At 44.1% G+C, this 16,743-nt stretch overlaps 1 protein-coding gene across 2 annotated transcripts in view; it reads right to left on the bottom strand.

The window, feature by feature from the left end:
• The window catches only part of PRKCE (protein kinase C epsilon), a 546,886-nt gene that overhangs the window by 333,002 nt on the left and 197,141 nt on the right, over positions 1-16,743 (bottom strand). For both annotated transcript variants that reach the window (XM_018055186.1, XM_018055187.1), the window contains exon 3: positions 554-617. In XM_018055186.1, coding sequence (XP_017910675.1) covers positions 554-617 — 64 coding nt within the window. The remainder of the gene's footprint in view (positions 1-553; positions 618-16,743) is intronic.

The following is a 16,743-nucleotide window of genomic DNA, read 5'->3' as shown; positions in this document are numbered from 1 at the left end:
GGTCCCTATTACTAAGTTTCAGTCCTAATTCCCAACCTCCTTAGAGCCCAAGTCTGCCACCACCTCCCTGTTTTCAAGTGCATATGTTTATCCCAAACTCCTAATTTATCCCTCTTTATAGAACATTTCTATTAAAGCTCTAAAGAAATAGGACTCTGAAATTCGACACCTCATTTATTTCATTTCTGACTACCCTTACACCAACTGGTTTTACTTCCGTCCCACTGCACACACACAAACCCCATGCGAGCTTCCCGGGAGAGGCAGCCACCCCTCCAAAGCCTGCCTGGGCATCTGCGCCCGGGAATGCCTGCTTTACTGGTCTGACTCTGTAAGACGAAAATCTTCCCTCTGCTCCACCAGAGCTAACAGATGGCATGGCTGGTCTCTTTTGGTACATAGGCGTAAACATCTTCAAAATAACCTTTTCCTTTATACGGTGCCAATTAATTACATGTCACTGTAATATGTCCCAGCCAAAGATGGAAGGGAGAGACTAAAAGACAAAAGGGTCAATGGACGAAAACAAGGACGAGAGGTCACACTCTCCTACCTTCACCCGACGACCCCGAGAGATCAATGATCACATACACTCTTCCTTCTGGCTCCAGATCAATCTGCAATTAAGAAAATGATAGTAACTCCGTTAGTGCATCGTGGGGGCAACCTGAGAATTCATGACATTTCCAACCCAAACTGCTAATACCTAGAGTCACAGCTCCATTCAATCCATCAACCTGCAACATGGAGAGTGCCGGGTGAATTAGGGATGAGGGAGAATCAGCATTTATGGAATGTCTACTATGTTCCAGATGCACTAACGATGAGGTTTGATACATCCCCAACAGGCAGTGCCATCCCACGGGTTCCCAGCTGGAAGCAGTTTTGCTGCACAAGCAAAACGTGACAACACAAGGAACTGCACAGGGACACTTGACACAAGGAACACTTATGGGGGGACACAAAAATATCTGGAGACATTTTTGATTGTCATGACTGAAGAGGGAGTGGTGCTATTGGCATCTAGTAGGTGGAGGCCAGGGATGCTACTTACTAAACCTCCTGCAGCAGACAGGACAGCCCCCACGACAAAGGACTATCCAGCCCTTTGCTGCCAAAGTCAAGGTTAACAAACTGTGTTATCTCGTTTCACAGGTAAGGAAACTGACCTCACCATTCCAGGGTAAATGGCAATGCTGAGATTCAATGCCAAGACTGTCTCCAGAAGCCCCTATCCTTTATATGACACAAATTGCTCATGGGAGATTAAAAAAAAAGAAAAAGACACTATTCCCACTCTCAAGGTGCTTATAATCTCACTGGGGAGTTAAAAACAACAACAACAGAGAACAATGCCAAACCCAGCTTAATGATGAGGAACAGAAATTAACTGACATAAAATATTCTGGTGAACCTGAAATCAGTATAAAAGAGCAGCCTGGGCAAGAAAGGGAAGGCATTCCAGATGAAAGCAACATCATAGGCAAAGGCTGGGCATGTGAGTGGTGCTCGTGCAGGACTGAAGGACCCCATGCTCAAGGGTGTGCTGGCACCTGTGTTTGACAAACCCAATCCTACTAAATTCTCACCACCAACCTTCTCCACCCACCCTCATACCCTCCCTCCCCACCTCCCAATCCAGCAAGCTACTTCTATACAGAAGCAGGCTGATGAGCAAGGTCAGAGGAGCTGGGCCTCTTGTAGTCAATATCCTTCCGAGGTCTGAGCTGTCCTTACAGAGTGTGTTCTCCATGAGTAGCGACTCCGGAAACCCTGGATCACCAAGTAACCCTGGAACCCACCCCCGCCTTCCATCTGCCTGTGCAGAGTTTCAGTTGGCTCAGTCGTGCCAGGCTGGACTCCTCAACAAGCTGTGAGTCTCTTGAGGGAAGGAACTACTGGCCCCTCCCTTTTTTGTCCATGGTCCAGCAAAGAGCAGGCACATATTTCGCAAGCACTATTTAGGAAGGGTCAGCCTGGTGAACACCTCCTCCTCCTCCAAGGTCAAGATCAGTTACTGCCTCCTTTCTGAAGCTTTTCCAGATATTCCCAAGTCAGAAAGAATTACTCTCCACTTGCGTTCTCATAGTACACACACATATCTCAATCAGGGCCCCTATCAAGCTATAATACATTGTCAGTATGTCTCTATTGTCAGCCTGGCAGAGACTCTGACAATCCTATTTGCACCCCCAGTGTTTAGCTTACTGTCTGCCGGTCAGGAGACACAGCCAATAAACCTATGCAGAAGTGGGGAAAGTCTCCACTTCTGGAGGTGTCCCAGAGCCTATTCTGGAATTATTCACTCCTTCAAGCCCCTTCCCTAGGCAGGAAGGAAGGTAGGTAATTTGTACTAAAATGATATTCCAAAGAGGCATGAGGGGAAGAAGAGGTAGCTATACCTGGAGCACTGGAGACTCTCTATGAGGTAAAAACTCACGGTGAACTAATGCTGTTTGGGTCCCTGCCCCCAACATCTCGCTCCACTCCTGATCCACACTCCCTGAGCCACGTGTGAGCCCCACTTTCTTTCCTGACTCAGCCTTTCAGTGGTTGAGAGGGCTGACAGTTTCCCTCAGAATTTCAGTTCCACCCACAGGGGTCTTTGATGCCCCTCCCTGCCCCAGATGAGGCCCCTGTGATCTTTTAGGCACACTCTGAGGGCAGGGAGGGAGGGAGGGCAGAAAGCTCTCAGGTAGCTCCACAGGGGCCACTCACCTGAGCTTGAGATTTTGAGTTTGGGGTCCAAATGGGAGCCAAATAACACACTGATGATGCCAGGAGATGACTCTCTGCACCCCTTCTGCCCCAAGAGCCCATGATTTTAGGTTTTTGGATAAAGAAAATGTTCCCCAGCATTCTTACCACTAGTACTGTCCCCTGCTACAAGCATAACCTGGCCCCTGCACCGAATTACAAACAGGAAAACCATCAGTCGACTCTACTGTACAGAATCCAACCAAAATCCTGTCCCTGCTACAGTTCAAAAGTCTCAGGGGCCCCCTTGTCCAAAAGCATGGAATTTAAATAATGTATGCCTCTTAGAGATTAGATCATTCCTATTAAACCCTGCCGGCAAAATGAAACACTTTCTCATATCCTCCAAGTCAAAGATTTCCCACGACTGTGGATTTCATTGGCAAAGTACAACGGTATCTGAGAAAAGCAGGGAGGGAGACAGCAAAGGAATGAGATGGGCCGCGTGGCCTATCGGAAGGCAGGCTGCATGCCTATCTTTGCAAAAAGGGAGTGAGAGCTTGTGTCAAGGGGGAACAGGTCATTGATGATAAAATGTATTAGGATATTAACATTCAAGATAGCAATCAGAAACCATTTTAGCACCCACTGCTGCTTCAATGCCGATGAACTGCATTTCCAAACAGAAAAATAGAAATTAAGCTATTAAACATGCCAAGAGCAACAAAGAACTTTGCAGCCTGGGCAGATGGCCGCGGAGTGCTGGCTGAGCCCCAAGCAAGCTGAGTGAGGAGGCTCTGAGAATCCATCCAGACTGGTGTGACTTCGACGTGGATGACTGGAAGGGTTATCTGGTACAAAAAGGGGTGGAATGCGTTGCAACTTCATGGCCAAATTAGCTTAATCACAAATTCTGCTCACAATTACGTGGTGCGGATAATGAAGCAATGTAGGTGCCCAGCCCTGCAAAACCCCTGCAACCTGAAAGCCAGCATCACCACCAGGCAACTGGCACCACATAAAAGCAGGCCTTCTCCCTCCTCCCAACCATTCCCAGAGTTTCTTCTCAGTTCCTTCTCCCAGACTTCAGGTTGCTCCCAATTCTCCCAGAGGCAACCCCATTTGTCAAATCGCCTTGAATCTCATGCCCTTATTTGATACACTTCCCCAGATACTATCTCCGTTTTTGACTATGACTCTCTTTCAACCTTCAGCTGAGGCCAGAAGCAAAGCAGTAGAACTGTGGGGGAGATAAATACAACCTTTAGAGTCAGATCAGGACTGAATCCCAGTTTTGTCACTTACAGGTCAGTCAATTATGTATTCTCTTTGAACCTCAACCTCTATCTCTTCATCTGTGAAACAGGTTGCTGTGAAAATTCCACAAGACACACATACAAAGCACTTGGCACTTGGGAGCTACTCAGTATATAGTGGTTAAGAGTGAATTTGCTGGCTCTCCAGCCTGAAGCAAGAAACTATCTCCTCTAAGCTTCAGAATGCTCCTCGGTGAAATGGAGCCAGTAACAGGTCCTGTGACACTGGGGCTGTCCTGATGTAAAGTGCAAAATCTACGTACAGTGCATAGCACGGTGCCTGGCACAGAGCACTCAGTAATTGTTGCTGCCATTGTTATTAAAGGCTTCCCAGGTGGCTCAGTGGTAAAGAATCTAGCTACCAACGCAAGAGATGCAGGAGACGCGGGTTTCACCCCCGGGTCAGGAAGGTCCCCTGGAGGAGGAAATGGCAACCCACTCCACTATTCTTGCCTTGGAAATTCCATGGACAGAGGAGCCTGGCGGGCTAGAGTCCATGGGGTCACAGAACAGTCAGACACAGCTTAGTGACTGAGCCCAATGACAGTTGTTATTCAAAAGTCAAGCATTTAAATTTGCTACTTAATCCGATGTGATGTTCTTTCCACTGTATCAAACTCTCCCCCAACCCTGCCCGCCACAAAGCATTTTCTTGCCCAAAGTTGATGTTATTTTATATATTCCAGTACATCTGATGATTTTACACTGCTTTGAGTATCAGATGTAGAACCAAGGTGAGAATGTTGCACCCTCCCCTGGCAGGAAACCCAGGGGCAAAAAATGGCTATAGCCCCTGTTCATCGGAGGGTCATGAGGTGATTATGAGATAAGAAGCAGAAGATGACCACGTGCTGTCTCTACTAGGCCTGGGACACTGTATTGAGTTTTTTTTACCTGAATTAGTTCACCCAGTCTCTTCTGAGGGCTTCCCTAGTGGCTCAGATGGTAAAGAATCTGCCTGCAGTGCAGGAGGCCCACGCTTGAGCCCTGGGTCAGGAAGATCCCCTGGAGGAGGGAAGGACAACCCACTCCAGTATTCTTGCCTGAATAATCCCATAGATAGAGGAGCCTGGCAGGCTTACAGTCCATGGGGTTGCAAAGAGTCAGACATAGTTGAGCAACTAAACAACAACAACAATCTCCCATACATATTCCCCACTTTTCAGATTGAAAAACTTGGGTTCAGAAAACTTTCAGTGGGATTCCCACACAGTGCTGCTGCCTCGAGCACACAGGAGAGATGACTTTCTTTGACAGGGTTCCCATCTCAAGCACCATCCAGCCCAGAATGGGCAGCCCCTGGCTGTGTCCTCTGTGGGTTCACTGTCCTTCTCAGGTGCAACTGACCGGCTCCCCAGCCAGGTCAGTTTAAGGCACAGCAACGCCCTGAATACCTCACCTATCCTCCCCTTCCCCCACTTGGGGAAGGTCTGGGCATCCACAAGATCTCCATTCCTGCAAATTCAGTACAAAGCAACAGGGAAAGAGCTCAAACCATGAAACCAGCGAAAAGCCACCTCTGAAAAGCAAAAAGACCTACAGGCACTTTTTTGGATGTTGCCTGGACCCTTCACAAAGTCCTTCACAAGCATTATTCATTGATTCCTCACAATTAACCTGTAAGGTAAGAAGTATTATTAGCAACATTAAGGATGAGAAAACTGAAGTTAAGGAAGATGAACAGGCTAGTGAGAGCACACACAACTGCAGGGGCAGCATTCACACGGTCGTCTCTGGGGACCCGTCCCCCGGAGCTGGGGATGAGCTCAGAGTCAGGGATGAGCAGCAGAGCCAGAACCTGCCCCCTCAGCGCCCGACCCTCAGCAACCTCTATCCCTCCCACCACACCACACCTGCCCAGCAAGAACTCTGGCCACTGGACTAGCGCGCCACCCAAGCAGCCGGCTTAGCTGTCGCTGCCGTGTGTCATGATGCATGCCTGTCTTTGGGGTAACGGGGTTTGAGACAAAGGAGGTAAAAATTCATAGTCAAGCTTCCTACTAACTATAGGCTCCACTTTCACTGAGGACCTCGAGGCAAACCTCTCCTCAGAACAGCCCACAGAGGGCACAGAGGCCCCATCTGAGTTTCACTTCCCTTTCCATCTGTTGTCAGGCACTAGGGCCTGAAAGAAGCAAAAGGGAGAGAGTGGGTCAGAAAAAGATGACTCCAGAGAGGAGAAGGAGGCTGCACCGCCCCTGTTACACCAATTAAGTCCTAGATAATAGACTGTTTCTTTTATTTCCTGGAGGAGGGTGGGGAGTGAGGGAGGAGGAAGTGGGAAGGAGAAGGAGGGAGAAGACTCGGGGCTTCTTTCCGAGGCAGAGGACCCACTTCCCAAGGCCTGCATTCTCTTTATTGCTGGCTCATCTCCCCTGGAGACCCCCTGGGCACACTACCATCCCCAGAGGCGCTGGGCATGGAAGAGGCAAGCCAGACCTAGCAGGAGATCTCCATGCAGCAGGTGGCCTGCCTCCCAGCCACTGCTTCTGGAAGGCAGTAAATGTGGAGACCGCAATGGCTGCTCCTAAGCAGCTGCTGGGTGCTGATTTTGCAGTTAGCAGCCAATTAAACTAAAGACTCTTCATTAGAGGAGTTTGCTGCTAGCTTGATGGGTAGAGAGCACTGGCTGGTTAAAAAGCAGAGGGTACACATGTAATTAAATATTTTAAGAGTTCCACTTGGTTCACAGGCTTCCAACAGTACTTACTTTCATGAAATAAGGGGAGAAGAGGATGGCTTCTATCTCAAACACCTTCCGTGGTAGTGCAAAGATATTATGCAGACTTTCGTGTATATCCTGCAGGGCAAAACTCTGCCAGTCCAGCACACTGGAGGGATTTAATAATATCTATAAATGTTGGTGCCGTGGATGAAAAGAGGATCTGTACAACTGAATTATGGAGCGTATTTACTTGGGAAGCCATCACATAACCATGTACCTGAGTGCTCTGTCATGTCTGACCCTTTGCGACCCCATGGACTGTAGCCTGCCAGACTCTGCTGCCCATGGAATTTTCCAGGCAAGAATTTGGAGTGGGTGGCCATTTCCCACTCCAATATTCCCCACTCCAGGGAATCTTCGCAGCCCATGGATAGAACTGATGTCTTCTGCATTGGGAAACCATCAACCTGTACACGAGTGTTCCTAGTGGCTTCATTCATAACAATCAAATGCTGGAAACAACCCAAATGTCCAAGAACAGATCAATGAATAAGTAAACCAGGCTGTGTCCATATGATAGACTTTTACTCAGCAGTAAAGAATGAACTCCTGGTACACACCACAAACTGAATGCTATGGGAAAGAAGCCACATACAAAAGAGTACATACTATACGATTCAATTTACACAATGTCCTAGAATAGGCAAAACGAATCTATCATGACAAAAAGACTACCAGCGATCTCCTGGAGGTGGAAATGAGAACTGGATTCAACGAGGCGTAGAGGATGACCGAATGATTTTGAGTTTCATATTTTACAATGGTAAAGAAAATATTCAATTTTTTAAAAAAGGAGGCACAGAAGAACTTTTGGGGAAGATGAAACTTTTCTATATGTTGATCAGGTGGTGGTGACATGAATGCATACATTTGTTAAACCACATCAAGTCGCACACTTAAAATGGATGCGTTTTCTTGCATGTAAATTATACCTCAATAAAGTCGTTTTCAAAAGAGGAAAAAATGAAGACATCATTTCACACAAGGATTGCTCTACAATTTTTCTTTAAATAATAAATCATCTTCCCACCCTCAGGGCATTTAAAATTTCATATTCCATTTTTTAAAATAAAAGGGTTCATTCAGAGTTTTTCAAGAACACATCTGTCACCCAACATAATGTACACCTACCTGTGTAGGCATATATTCACACACCCACCCACATGTGCAAAACACTCACAGCCACCTTCTCTTGTCTTTCTGTGATCAAAATACAGTAATAGCAAGAAAAACAGCCAAAATGTAGGTTCTCTGCTGAATTATTTAAACCTGTCTTTCTGTGTGTGGATCTCAATTTCCTCATATGCAAAACAAAACAAAACAAAAAAATAGGCCAAATGTTCTAGAATGGCTTTTAATGACCTCAAGGACCTAAATATCCATGATTAGGAGACACTTGGATAAATCATGGGAAATCATTCAGCAGGTCACTATGCAAGCTCTATAAAAAGAAGGAAAAGATCTAAATGTATTGACCTATATGAAACAATCTCTGGGTTATAGTAAGTGGGAAAGAAGTATAGTGTAGTGGGTATATTATGCCAGGCTATCATGTGAATAAAATGGGTGCGCATATGGGTATACAAACATACACACACTACAACTCGTGAGGCAGAGATTCTCTCTAGAAAGAGTCTTAATCAACAGGAATAGAAACTATAGTATTGAGGGGCCAGAAATCAGAAAAGGAGCATTATTCCTTACTCTATGCTCTTTTGAACCACTTGACTTTTAAACTCATGTTCCTAACCTGTTTGCAGGGCAGGAATAGAGATGCAGACCTAGAGTACGGACTTGTGGACACAGTGGGGGAAGCGGAGGGTGGGACCAACTGAGAGAGTAGCATTGATATATACACACTGCTGCTGCTGCTAAGCCGCTTCAGTCGTGGCCGACTCTGCGCGACCCCGTAGACGGCAGCCCAGCAGGCTCCCCCGTCCCTGGGATTCTCCAGGCAAGAGTACCGGGGTGGGGTGCCATTGCCTTCTCCGATACTACCATGTGTGAAACAGCTAGCTAGCAGGGAGCGACTACATAGCACCAGAGTGCAGCTCAGGGCTCTGTGATGATTTAGAGGGGTGAGATGGGGATAGGAGGGAGGCTTAAGGAGGACAGGATATATGTATACACATGGCTGATTCACAATTTGTACAGCAGAAACTAACACCACCTTGTAAAGCAATTTTACTCCAGCTGAAAAAAAATCGTGTCCTTGTGTGAACTTGTCACAATATTTAAGTCAACACCTTTTTTCACTACCTATTTCTAACCTCCAGTCCCCCAGAGAGTAGTTTGCTTCCGTTCCCAGACACATCTTAAATAAACGCCCCTCAAAACTGGCTGACACATTGCTTGCCCATCCCCCGTAACCAGGTCCTAGATGGAGCAGCAGCCAACATCTCCGTGTGGAAGCCCTGTTGGCTGAACTGGAGGCCTGTTACAGATTCCAGCTCCCCACAGGCCGCAAATGGAGTCAACTCAGCTAGCACCTGGTTCCTCTTTTCAACAGGCTCAGAAATAGACCCAGAGAGCTGGCTCCCTCTGATGACAGAGGTGGCTAAAAACAAATAAGTCTGTGTATATAGATGCTTTCCTGAGCTGAGAAAACATCCCAAAGTGCCAAATCTAATGCCAAGGGTGTGCAATGGCTTACAAAGTATCGCCAGGTCAGGGTGTCATTTTCCTCTCTTCTGTCAGGGATGACAGTATATGTGTAAACCATGAGGAGATGCTGAGTGCAAACAGTAGGAAATGCAACCACTTACCCCCAGTATTTGAAGTGAAAAATACTCACCACCCATCTGCACTTCTTTGCATTTTGCTTTACAATGCTCTCTCTCACTGCACATACTCGTATCCATGTGTTTTGTTCCATGTTTCCTAAGTTTTACACTAAGCCAATCGCAGTGAACGAGTGTCAAGGCTCTGAAGCTAGCCTAACCCCAGCTCTGCCTGTCACAAGCTGTGTGGCCCCTGCTTCAGTTTCTTCACCTACACATTTAGAATGTCAGTGCGACCTGTTTCAGGGTGTTGTGAGGATCAAATGCGAGGGTAAAGCACTTGGAGCTGGGCCTGACAAACTGCTAGAATCCTCTCAATATCAGCTGTCAAGTCGTTAGGGTTATTGCCTGCCTAGACTTTGAGACCCTCTGGGGGAAAGTCACATGTCCCTTTTAGGGGGAGAAGGGGTCCACAGTTCTTGATCCAGGACTGGGCACATGGCAGGGAATCAGTAGAGACTCCACGTGGAATTCAATGGATCCATGTAGAACAGAGCCAAGCCCCAGTAAGGAGCTCAAGATTGTGCAACCAGAAAATTTATCTCCAGACCAGGAACTTTTCTGTCTCTGTAATATCACGACTTAGCAGGACCTTCACCAATGGCTCACAAAGGTGTTCAGTTCCTGACTCCCTTCAAAACCTAAGACATTATAACTGTTATTTAACACTTTGAGAGTCTCAAAAGAGAGACTCTTTTATTCATGCTAATAATCGCAAGTCTAATAGACACCCTTTACTGAGCACTTCGCACATCTTACCTGGATGAGAGAGAGTTTTATCTTAACCATTTCAGGAATGAGAAAACAGGTTCAGGGATTTCAGTGGCTTGCCCACATCCTCACAGCTTGAAGAGGGGGAGCCTGCATTAAGGCAGGGCTCTCCAACTCCCTATCCAATGCTCCTGTTACCTTGGGCCCAATCAAAGGTAAGGACTCAAGGAGATCTTGGAGAAAGAACACATTGTGAGCTGTTCATGGAGCCCATGCTGTGTGCATGAAGGCAGAGTTGCTTCTCGGGAACAAGAATAATGAAAGTAAAGCTTTTTCATTGTCCTCTTGGAGTTCATAGTTGAAGTAACACCAATCCCACAGCAAAACCACTAGGAGGTTTGGATTATAAGACACAAACACAGGGCAGGATGCCCAGTTTCAGGGAGTAAATGCCCTCCTAGAAATATTGCTGTATTGAGATTTTCTGTATAACAAGTCCTATTTGCCACTGCTTTGCATCATATCATCATTAAGTGACTTCCCTGGTGGCTTAGAGGGTAAAGTGTGTGCCTGCCTACAATGTGGGAGACCTGGACTGGATCACTGGGTCAGGAAGATCCCCTGGAGAAAGTGAAAGTGAAAGAAAGTGAAGTCGTTCAGCCGTGTCTGATTCTTTGCGACCCCATGGACTGTATAGCCTATCAGGCTCCTCTGTCCATGGGATCTTCCAGGCAAGAGTACTGGAGTGGATTGCCATTTCCTTCTCCAGGGGATCTTCCCGACCCAGGAATCGAACCCGGGTCTCCCACTTTGCAGGTAGACGCTTTACCGTCTGAGCCACCAGGGAAGGAAAGGGCAACCTGCTCCAGTACTCTTGCCTGGAAAATCCCATTGATGGAGAAGCCTGGTAGGCTAAAGTCCATGGGGTCACAAAGAGTTGGACATGACTGAGTGACTTCACTTGCATTATATAGTTGGAACCACGCCTGATGAGGAAAAGAAGGGTTTTATAAAAAATCATAGAGGCATGAAAGCTAAGATTCATAAGCTACTTTGAAAACACTTGGTTCAAATAAGCAAAGTAATGCAAATTTAACTAAGGGTAAGACTTTTTTCTTTTGCCTATCAAATTAGGCAAAGTTTCTTTTGGGGCTATGTATTCTTGAGTTATTTGTTTATTAAAATATAAACAAAATTAAGTACCATGATGTGTTCAGTTTTTAAAAATCAAAGCTACATGTGAACTTACAATGAGAGGCAGCAGTCTCTTGCCCCATACTCCCCAGAGGGAGCCAATTTTAATAATTTCTATTTGGGTTTTTCTAGTGTTCTTAAATAATATGTTTATGCCTCAATTTCCGGATTTCTTATTTTAGACATTCGCTCTTGCCTTGCTGCTGTGATAGATGAGGATTTAGTTCACTCACCACCTCACTTTACTTTCCTCCCTCTACAAAATAATTACATAGTGCAATTCTCAATTCCTTCTCTATTCTTCTCTACAACTGCTAAAAAGCAATCTAAATGTCAATTTCTTGTATCATCAACTATAGACCATATCCCTTGACCTTCCACATTCTAACTGGAGACCATGAATACTTCCAGCTCCACCCCTATCCTTCACATGTTTACTGTTCGACTATCAGTGTTGACAGGCATCCCAGGTGGCTCAGTAGTAAAGAAGCCAACACAAGAGACACGGGTTCGATCCCTGGAGGAGCAAATGGCAATCTACTCCAGTATTCTTGCCTGGAAAATCCCACGGACAGAGAAGCCAAGTGGGCTGCAGTCCACAGAGTCACAGAGAGTTGGACATGACTGAGTCACTAAGTAAGCACACACCAATGTTAACAATACTAACATGCTTTCCTAACTGTAGCTGAGTCCCGTGTTTTATGTATATGTTGCTTTCAACACTTGAAAATGAATTAATAGCATTTATGTAAAATTACAACTTTGTAAATGACATCACATATACTTTCTTTTCCTTGAGTCCAATGTGACAACTCATATGCCACTCAATGAAGAATATACCTGGCATCAAATTCAAATAGATTGCTTTTTTTTTTTCCACTCTACCAATTGCCTTTCTCAGATCCTTAAGTTTCCCCTGGGTTCCCTTTTTTAAGGGTCTGCCCCTCCGGTGACCTTCACTGTCCATTTCTCCCTGATCTGGGCTGGCTGCTCTCTGGTCTCCTGCACAGTTGTGATACCTGCTCTACTGCATGCAGCCACCGTTGCTGGAATCCATCATCTTCCTTGTTCCGAGTCATTCCCTTGTTTTTGCCAGTAAAGTACATTCTGATTGATATATTGATTAAGAATGTATAGAAAGCCAGCTTTCTAAGACCTTGCATGCCTGTCTTCACACATGATTGATAGTTCAGAGGTTGGCTACAGAGTTCTAGGTAAAAAAAAAAAAAATCATTATCAGAACTTTTTCTAACATTAATATTGCCAGTGGACTCTGATATCAGCCTGGTTGCTTTTGTTTAGTAGGTGACATTATTTTGTCTTCATTCTCTGGAAGGTTTAGGATCTTATGCCATGATTAGTAACATGTGGCTAGTAGTCTACATTGTGGAAGTTTTAGGATCTCTTTTTTATCCTCAGAGTTCCGAAATTCCATGATATGCCGCAGGGTATCTTTTTTTTTTTTTTTTTTGATTCATTGTATTTGTTCTTTGGACTTACTGAATTTGTGGGATAGGTTCTTCTATGTGACCCCTGCTATTGACTTCTTCTTTTTCTCTATGAAATTCCTATTATTTGGCATGTTCTACATATAGACCTTCAAACAGTCACTTGCTTCAGCTGCACATCTCACTCCTGCCTCCGGGGTGACTGAGTCTCCATGCCTGAGCTCCTTGAGGGTTCTGCAGAACAGCTAGCTCTAGGCGGGGCTCTGGCACCCTTCCACACACGTTCTGGGCTGTGGCTCCTTTGTATCTCTATTCCATCCCATGGTTGCCACCAGCCCTCTCCTTTCTTTTCCCCAAAATTCACTGAAATAGTTTGTTGATGGAATTTTTCTGCTCACCTATTGTTATAAAATTGTATCTCCCATCATTTTACTTTTCTATTACTTAATTGGGATCTTGAGAAGGCAAAGCAATCAACGTATTTGCTCCAAGGCCATCTTGAATGAAAATTCCAAAGACATATCATCTTAAATGATATTATCCAAGAGCAGAGGAGAAATAGACCCCCTTATACACTGCTAATAAAGTGCAAATTGGCACAAAATTTGTAGGGCGGTTTGCCATTATATCCTTTGACGTAGCAATTCCATTTCTGGGAATTTATCCCAAACCACACATGTGCAAGAAGATTTAAATACAAGGATCATTATTATAACATTTTGAAGAGTATAAAATTAGAAACTAATTGTCCAATAATAGCAAACTATTTGAATAAATTGTAGCATATTCAAATCATCAGATACCATGCCATTGCAAAAAAAAAAAAAACTTGTAGAATTATACTTAATGATGTGGAAAGATGTGCAAAATGTGGTATTAAAAATGGAAAGAAAATGAAATAACAAAGGAATATGTATACTACGACCCAATTTTTAAAAAATAAAATGTTATCCACAGAGAATGAAATAATGTGTGATTTTTCTTCGGGCATATTCATAGCTTTCTAAACTTCGTCTTTTCTTCTACTTTCTACTGTAACTTTTGTGATTTAAAAAGTCAAACAATAAACTTGTTGCTTGAATGACATTGTGTGGCTCAGTCCCCTCACTTACAGGTAAGGAAACTGAGGCACAGAAAGGTCAAGCAATCCAGTCAGACATATCAATAAATTATGTATAGCTGAAAATAAAGACACTCAGTTATCCCGATTTTCACTGCAGAATTCCTTAAGGTGCAAGCTAAAAATGGGACAAATTATGTTCACTCTACATGCTTCTATAAAAGTATAATTTTCTGGTCAATGTTTCACAGCACTACTCAATCCTAATCACAAGGGATTAGTAGCTAGGCATATTCCTCATTTGGGGACAGTTAGAACATCTTAAGAGAAGCTTCAGTAGCTCAGCCAAATAGAATGTACTAGTTTCAAAATTGTTTGTTTTGATTAAATCTCCTTTGTATGATGACAATACCGTTCCTCCATTTTTGTGGGATGATGTGGCCCATATTTTTACACCTTATATACAGTTACCTTTTAAACTACCTTCCATGTAACAAACTTTCCAACCAGCATAGACTTTGTCAACCAGGTAATGACCAAACACTTCTATGATATAACCATACTGGGCTAACATCTAGCCACATGGTATCACTATCTTTGTTTTTACAGGCATTCTTAGGAGTATATTCTCTCATTTGTCCTCACTGTCCTATAATTTTTTAAAGAAAATTTATAAAAAATGTAAAATGCTGGTTATAAAAAAACCAAGCATAGACCTCAAACACGTAATACAGAGGAAAATGGAACTTAATAGGCAGGTCAACATCAGTAAAATCTTATCTTCAATTAGATATTAATCAGTTGACTCTGTTTAATTTTGAAGGAAAACATTAAATTTTTAAAAATTTTAGATTTTGTGCCAAAACAGTAAAGAAGATAAAATAAGTTTGATACAATCTCTAGTTTTTTGGAATAAAGCCTACCTTAACATGTAACCTAACAAGCATGTGTGAATGTTCAACTGGGCTTTTTCTATAAATAAATGATTATGTTGGTTTTCAGATACAAAGAATACATGAAAGCAGGGACTATTTATTCTCTGAAAATGAGCAACTCTCCTTAAAATTCTGCTTGTTTTCTACACATTTGTGAAGTTGCAAGCCTTGTAAAATGAACAGGCAAATACTGTTGGACTCACAAATCAGACATGCACGTGCTGAAGTCCCACCAGCATCTGAACTAGAAGGAAAGATATTTCCTGAAATTCATAGCAAAGGGGATCAGAAAGTTGTCCAAACTTTGAATGCTGGAATAGTTCTGAACCTGTGACTTTCTCTTGTGGACATCAGATTTCCATATATTTTGGACAAGTACAGAAAAGACCTATATCACAAGTATATTGTATTAAAGACCATATGAGAGGGGCTCTCAATTCCATCCACTTTGTGAGGATAGTGTAGGGCTATCTTCAATCACTAATTAACAGACGCAGGGATTGAAATAAGTAGAAGAAAGCACACAAAAAGTGCTCAGAAAAGCCCTCAGATTTTCAAAGGCATCAAAGGAAAATAAACTTCAAAATTTTTAAGTCTGTCCTTAGAATAGTCAATGCTTTGTTCACTGCCCAGAGTAGATGTAACAGAAAACAAGTTTCAGTTAATAGATCTTTTCTAACCTGTTAAACCTTTTGTTGGTTTCCCTGCAGAGTATTTCATGTTTTATTTATCAAAAGTCGAGTAAAAGGTTTGGGTTTGGTGACTGAGTGTCCATTTATCTAAGGTCATCAAGAAAGGCCTTCTTGACATTCAAGGAGTCAGGCCTGCAGATTTCTGGGAGGAAAACAGGAGTGTAACAAGCAGAGGGAAGAGCAAGTGCAAAGGCTGGGAGGTGGGAGAGGACTTGGTCTTTGCCAGGGTGGGAGACGGGGAGAGTGAGGAAGGTCACCAGTGACAAGGTCCCAGAGGCCGGGGTGTGGTGAGGACTGGGCTTTGCGGCTGAGTGAGATGGGAAGCCAGAGGCAAGTCTGAGCAGAGCGGTGATGTGCTGTGACTGGCACTTTGACAGGATCACTCTGGCTATTGTGTGGAGAATAAACCTTGGGGGTGAGAGGAGAAGCAGGAAGGCCAGCTCAGAGGATATCATGGTAATCCAGTTGAGAGGTGGAGGCTATCATAATAATCCAGGGAAGATGACTAGGAAGGGGTGGGATAGTGGAGGTGAGGGGAAGTGGTCAGTTTCTGAACATATTTTGAAGGTGGAGCCAAAAGGATTCCTAATGGATTAGATGCAGTGCATAAGATAAAGAGAGGGCTTGAGGCTAGCATGGAGTTGTGGGGCCTGTGCAAAACATGAAGCTGTCCTTGACCAAGCAGGAGAGGACCAGGAAGGGGGCAGGGCAGGAGTGGACATCAGGAGCAGAGTTTGGACAGGTATGGCTGGAGACACCTCTGAGACAGCCAAGGGTGAGCGAAAGTCCAAGCTTAAGATCTGAATTCAGAAGTCCCTAGCAGAGAGGCAGTACAGAGCTAAAACCCCTGACCCACAATCCTGACATTCAAAATGCTCTAAAAATTAGACTTTTTTGAAATTTGAGTCAAAATCCTTTGGCCACAAACCTTGACCCAAGATGACATATGGCTATTTATTGTCTCTGCTTATTCCACTTAGTGTGAATATTTATACAATTGTGTTATAGAAATATTAATTTGTTCAGTCATTAAGGACTGCCCCAGAATCTGCTGGGGTTATTATGGAATATACAGAATAAATTCTAGAAAACACGAAATTCTGAATTTCTAAATAAATCTGGGCCTTGAGAGGGCTGGATAAGGGATGAGGATCTATAGATTGGGCCATAAGAACAGAGAGATTG

Source organism: Capra hircus, chromosome 11 (assembly GCF_001704415.2).
Source record: "Capra hircus breed San Clemente chromosome 11, ASM170441v1, whole genome shotgun sequence".
In the NCBI taxonomy this organism is placed as follows: Eukaryota; Metazoa; Chordata; class Mammalia; order Artiodactyla; family Bovidae; genus Capra; species Capra hircus.
Note: the sequence above shows the minus strand (reverse complement) of the source record. Positions and strands in the feature narration are given on the sequence as shown.